The sequence below is a fragment of the Cibotium barometz genome, chromosome 30, assembly GCF_041138505.1.
Source record: "Cibotium barometz isolate CiBa-2024 chromosome 30, ASM4113850v1, whole genome shotgun sequence".
Taxonomy (NCBI): domain Eukaryota; kingdom Viridiplantae; phylum Streptophyta; class Polypodiopsida; order Cyatheales; family Cibotiaceae; genus Cibotium; species Cibotium barometz.
Genome location: NC_141075.1, coordinates 22,573,243 through 22,578,222, shown reverse-complemented (window position 1 = coordinate 22,578,222; position 4,980 = coordinate 22,573,243). Strand labels below are relative to the sequence as shown.

Below are 4,980 nucleotides of genomic sequence, written 5' to 3'. Positions count from 1 at the left end.
CTACTTAGAGAGGATTTGTAGCCATTTATATGGTGGTGATATGTAGATATAGGATAACAATATGCTAGGGTACCTTTTTCCTCTTTAGGAGGTTTTTTAGTCATCTATGTTTTTTCATAGTGACACACCAATAATAAATCTCTGTGCATGCTTCATCAATTCCATGTCGTTTCAAAAAGTTGGTCTTTCTTTAGAAACATTGAGAATGAATCATTGATGAGTTAGTGCTCTGTGTGCTTATGTCAACATCAAGGCATATCCATGTACATGTTCACATCATCACTAACACTAACAAGGGAAATTTGTAGCCAATTTATATGGTAGTGATGTGTGGATGTAGGCTAACAATGGACCGAGGTACTTTTTTCCTCTTTAGGATGTCTTTTAGTCATCTATGTTTTTTTTTGTAGTCACACACCAATAATAACTCTTTGTGCATGCTTTGATTTGCATCGATTCCATGTTGTTTCAAAAAGTTGGCTATCTTTCTTTATAGCAACATTGAGAATGAATCATTGATGAGTTAGTGCTATGTGTTCTTAGGTTAGCATCAAGGTAATCATTGACTAAGCTAACACGTCGTTTTTGTTTTTTTTAAAGTAACAAAAGTCGGCTCTCACCGGTTCATGCCTCTCTCTCTCTCTCTCTCTCTCTCCGCCCTCCCCCACTCTCTGTCCACCCCTTGCACTTTGCATCATGGCTTCAATGCCATGATGTGTGAATGTGGATTGATTTAACAAAGATTAGCCACATCATGCTTGAATAAACACGTTACACTCTTAAATCTCTACATCTCCCTTGTAATGTACATTTTCAAGATACACACGAAACTATAGCCCCAAGTTCTCAAGCACTCTAGTTGTATAAAGAATCACATTGCATAACACCATTGGATGGTTCAATCTCTCATTCTAATGATATATGATATTTTGTTCATCAATAATTAACGCCAATATTTATATAAGCCATCAAGAAAAAGCGCGCGAAAAAGATCAACCCGCGAAAAACAAAAAGCCGGGAACACGAAAATGTTTTGAACTGTTATAACTGGTGCTGGCCTTCCCCCCTCCCCCCTCTTCCTTGTGCTCAGCCTACAGCTCGCCATAGCCATGGCTCACAGAAGCAGCAAACGCGTCCTGGCTGCTGACCCTGTTGTTGGCTTATCAGGGCAGCAAGAAGACGACAACGATATTTTGTGCGAGATGTGCGGGCTTGGCGACCGCGAGAGCCAACTGCTGCTCTGCGACCGCTGCAACAATGGCTACCACTCCACCTGCCTACGCCCCATCCTCTTCCGCGTCCCCTCCGGCCCCTGGCTCTGCCCCTTCTGCTCCTGCACGCACGTCCATCGCTCCATTTCAGGTTCGGGCCAATCAGATTAGGGTTCCTTTATCTCACCAAGGGTTCAACGAAGAAGCTTGATTTGGGGCTTCCTTACTCTCTCTTTCGGAGTTAAGATTTGTGGTTTCTGATCTCTCTGCATTTTTAAAGTTAAACTTTCCCATAATTCTCCAGAGATTAGGGATGGTCCTAATTCTTCTATCAGGACACCTCTATTTAAGGTTTCTCCTAGTTTCTTTGCAGTTTTTCCCCTACTGCCTTTGCATTTCTAATTAAGGTTCCTTAATATTTCCAAATCTACTCTAGGGTTTCTGTCTAGTTTCAATCGCCCCTTTTTGGCACTATGCAATGTGAGTTTAGGGTTTCTCCATGAGATCAGATTAAAGCTTTCTGTGTCTAACTTAGAGGTTCTCTTTATACCAGATTTTCCCCTTGTACAAACAAAGATCATTGATTTCTTCAGGATCCAGCGGCCTTTCCAATTGGTCGAAGGTGAGCTCTATCTCTCCATACTTTGAATTTAAGCTTTCTCATCAATCTTATTGCAGTTCAATTGTGGAAATTTGACAAGATTGTTGATGTCATTTAAGGCGGGAAAAAGCGTAGAAAAGCAAGCACCAGCCTTTGTGTGAAGAAGAAGAGCAGAAAGCTGCTTCCCTTCACTCCTTCTAAAGACCCGTCACAGTGGTTAAAGCAAATGGCTTCCCTTGCAACTGCCATGACCAATTCCGTTGTGGAGTATAGCGATGAGCTCACCTACATGCTTGGTTTGGCTCCGAGGTCTGCCAATGACCCCAATTTAGAGAAAGGGGGAATGCAGGTAATCTCTTCATTGGCTAAATCTCGATGAATGTTTGGATTTATCAGTAAGTCAATCTGTTAGCTTGCCTTGATCTTGGTGTTACTGGCGGATCAGGAATGTGAGTTCCTTTATAAAAGGGTTGTGAAGTTTGCCTCTGCTAATTGGGTTTTGCAACTGGCATATTGGGCTTGAGAATTGCAGGTCATGAGCAAAGAAGACAAGGCTGCATATGATCAATGCAAGGAGATGTGCAGGCAGGGTGCTTGCCCTCCCTTGATGGTTACGTTTGATTCTCAAGAAGGGTATGACATAGTAGATCATCTTATTTTCTCTTTCTTTTGAAGGTGTATTAAGGGCAGACGTGGTCAATAATTACTGAAGGATAGCGTGGCTAATGTATTGGTGAAAATGATAGCCCCCTTTGAAGGCACATTAGGGCGAAGTCAACTGGTGGAGGGCTGCTTGATTGATTTGTGAGTGAATTTCACAGTGCAGGGAGGTGAGATGTGGGTGAAAATCACCAAAGGAGGGTTACTGAATCAATGAACTAGGGGGGTTACAGGGGGTCATCTAATCATGTGAAATCATACATGGTCAATACCTATTGACATAGGGTAACTACATTGATGCATGGGGCTAGGGCACAAAAGGATACGGGCAAACATCAATATGCATAGTTGAGGACATTTCAAGTTACTAAAGGAGTCAAGCTTCATTTTTGTGTGCAGGTTTGTGGTTCAAGCTGACAGCCTCATCAAGGATTTGACCATCGTAGCAGAGTATACGGGGGATGTGGACTACATGAGCAAGCGTGAGAACGATGATGGGGATAGCATCATGGGTTTGCTTTTCACAGAATCTTCTAGCAAGGACCTGGTCATCTGTCCTGACAAGCGAGGCAATATTGCTCGATTTGTATCCGGGATCAACAATCACACTCGGTAAGCCTTACCTGCCTCATGTGCACACCAATTAAATCAACATGTTTAATAAGCAATGTGTTTGCTGAAATCACATCCCATATGTGCAATTCCAAGTGATTGATGCCATGAGACATCAATTTCTGCCTACCAATATGTGCAAACCAAGTTCTTTATACGGCCTGGTACCTTAGCTTATGCATATGAAATTACCTTCATAAGCTAAGGTCAGTTTGCAGAAATAGATTTGCTCTCTATGTGGAAGTCATGGTATTTGTTATTCCACATCACTAATTTGTCATAAATAGGCAAAGAATTAGATTATGCCCATGCCTATGTACAGGTTAACTTGCAATGTGTGCAATCAGGCAACTGCATGCATCACAACTCTTCATCCAACAACCATGCAGATCAAATGCTGCTTGAAGTGATAGCATGTGTTGTAGTGCTGTTGCATAGACTGCCTAACTAGAAATTCTTTGCAATCTTCTTGACTTGGTTTGTTTTGCAGAGATGGAAGGAAGAAACAAAACCTCAGATGTGTGAGGTTTAATATCGATGGCGAGGCCCATGCTTTGCTGATTGCCATACGAGACATACACAAAGGTGAGAGGCTGTACTATGATTACAATGGCTATCAGCATGACTACCCAACAGAGCATTTTGTGTGAAATGAGAGGAAGCTGGCAGTCAGACAGCACCTGCATATCATCAATGGAGGCATTTTTTCATCTATCATTGCCATACAAAGCTCACAGGTTTTCTTAGTTTAAACAATGCTACACAGACAAGCAGAGAAACCACAAGGAAGTGCAACGTCTATCAGGCTCAGCAACAGTTATGTACGATCACTCAGTAGGGAAACCCCATATTTTTCCTGGCCTCAGACAGTCTTTATGGGGAAAAATGTAAAAGATAAAATCCCATGTGGGGATGTAGAGCAGTAGTATCACTTAGCTTCCTAAAGCCAACAAGGTAAGCTCACCAAGGCATTGTAATGGAAGTCATTCTTGTGCAGAATTGAAACCTTCCAAATGATCAAAACCAAGTATTTCCTTCCAAATGATCAAAACTAAGTATTTCTTAGTCAAGTTTTTTCTGATGTGTGTTCTTTGAATCTGCTACTATGACTTGTTAACATGAGTGACATTAATCAAAAGAGAGAGAGAGAGAGAGAGAGAGAGAGAGAGAGAGAGAGAGAGAGAGCACTTCTAAGCTTGCGTACATAACCTCTGGATGTCAATTTAGAGAGTGCACAGTGCAACTAATAGAGTTTCACGTGAAAATGGAGAGGAACATGATACAAACTCCAACAAAGTTAAAGCATAAGAGAATTCCAAAATTGTTATGTCCCAAGGGGTGCAATAGACCCATTCCTTGTGGTTGTTCTGGACGTACAACCCTATCATACGATAGGGTACCGCTCTTGGCAGCTCCATTAGGCTTCCCGCAATGTCAATGGTTTATGGATCGCTTTGTAGTGGTTTACCTAAGGTGGTGTTTTTATGACTTATATCCGAGGTGGGCCTTCTTTCTATGGCTAGTTCCACCTTGTTATTATGGCCGATTGCCTTGGCTCGGCTTGCTGGGTGCTTGTGCATTGTGTCCCTCTTCTTTGTGGGATTTTTCTTGGTCTTTCTAGTTTATTAGCTTTTGCATTTCCTAGGCCATGTACCTACAAAATCCCAAGTTTATTAGCTTTTGCACTTCTTAGGCCATGTAGCTACAAAATCCCAAGTTTACTAGCTTTTGCACTTCCTAAGCCATGTACCTACAAAATCCCAGGTGTACCAACCCTCCTACCCTTCGTGGAGAGTTCGTGGAGAGCACTCTAACCACTCAGTGGTGGCGGGCCAAAATAATAAAAAATGAGGGTTTGAAAATTTTAATGCACTTATCAATTTGTTAACCTACCTT

At 41.9% G+C, this 4,980-nt stretch overlaps 1 protein-coding gene across 1 annotated transcript; it reads left to right on the top strand.

Moving 5' to 3' along the window:
• The first annotated feature begins 1,064 nt into the window (after nt 1-1,064).
• Nucleotides 1,065-4,106, top strand: ATXR6 (TRITHORAX-RELATED PROTEIN 6). The gene is made up of 6 exons (XM_086824529.1): nt 1,065-1,362; nt 1,765-1,833; nt 1,932-2,161; nt 2,345-2,445; nt 2,872-3,084; nt 3,575-4,106. Exons 1-6 carry the CDS (start codon nt 1,110-1,112, stop codon nt 3,732-3,734), a joined length of 1,026 nt encoding a protein of 341 aa, XP_086680655.1. The 5' UTR covers nt 1,065-1,109; the 3' UTR covers nt 3,735-4,106.
• The last annotated feature ends 874 nt before the right edge of the window (nt 4,107-4,980 follow it).

Bases quoted from the DNA above. Each gene is read 5' to 3' on its own strand.
- ATXR6 (XM_086824529.1), top strand. From the start codon at position 1,110: ATGGCTCACAGAAGCAGCAAACGCGTCCTGGCTGCTGACCCTGTTGTT. The intron at 1,363-1,764 runs GTTCGGGCCAAT...TCTTTATACCAG, and splicing joins CGTCCATCGCTCCATTTCAG to ATTTTCCCCTTGTACAAACA. The intron at 2,446-2,871 runs GTATGACATAGT...TTTTGTGTGCAG, and splicing joins ACGTTTGATTCTCAAGAAGG to GTTTGTGGTTCAAGCTGACA.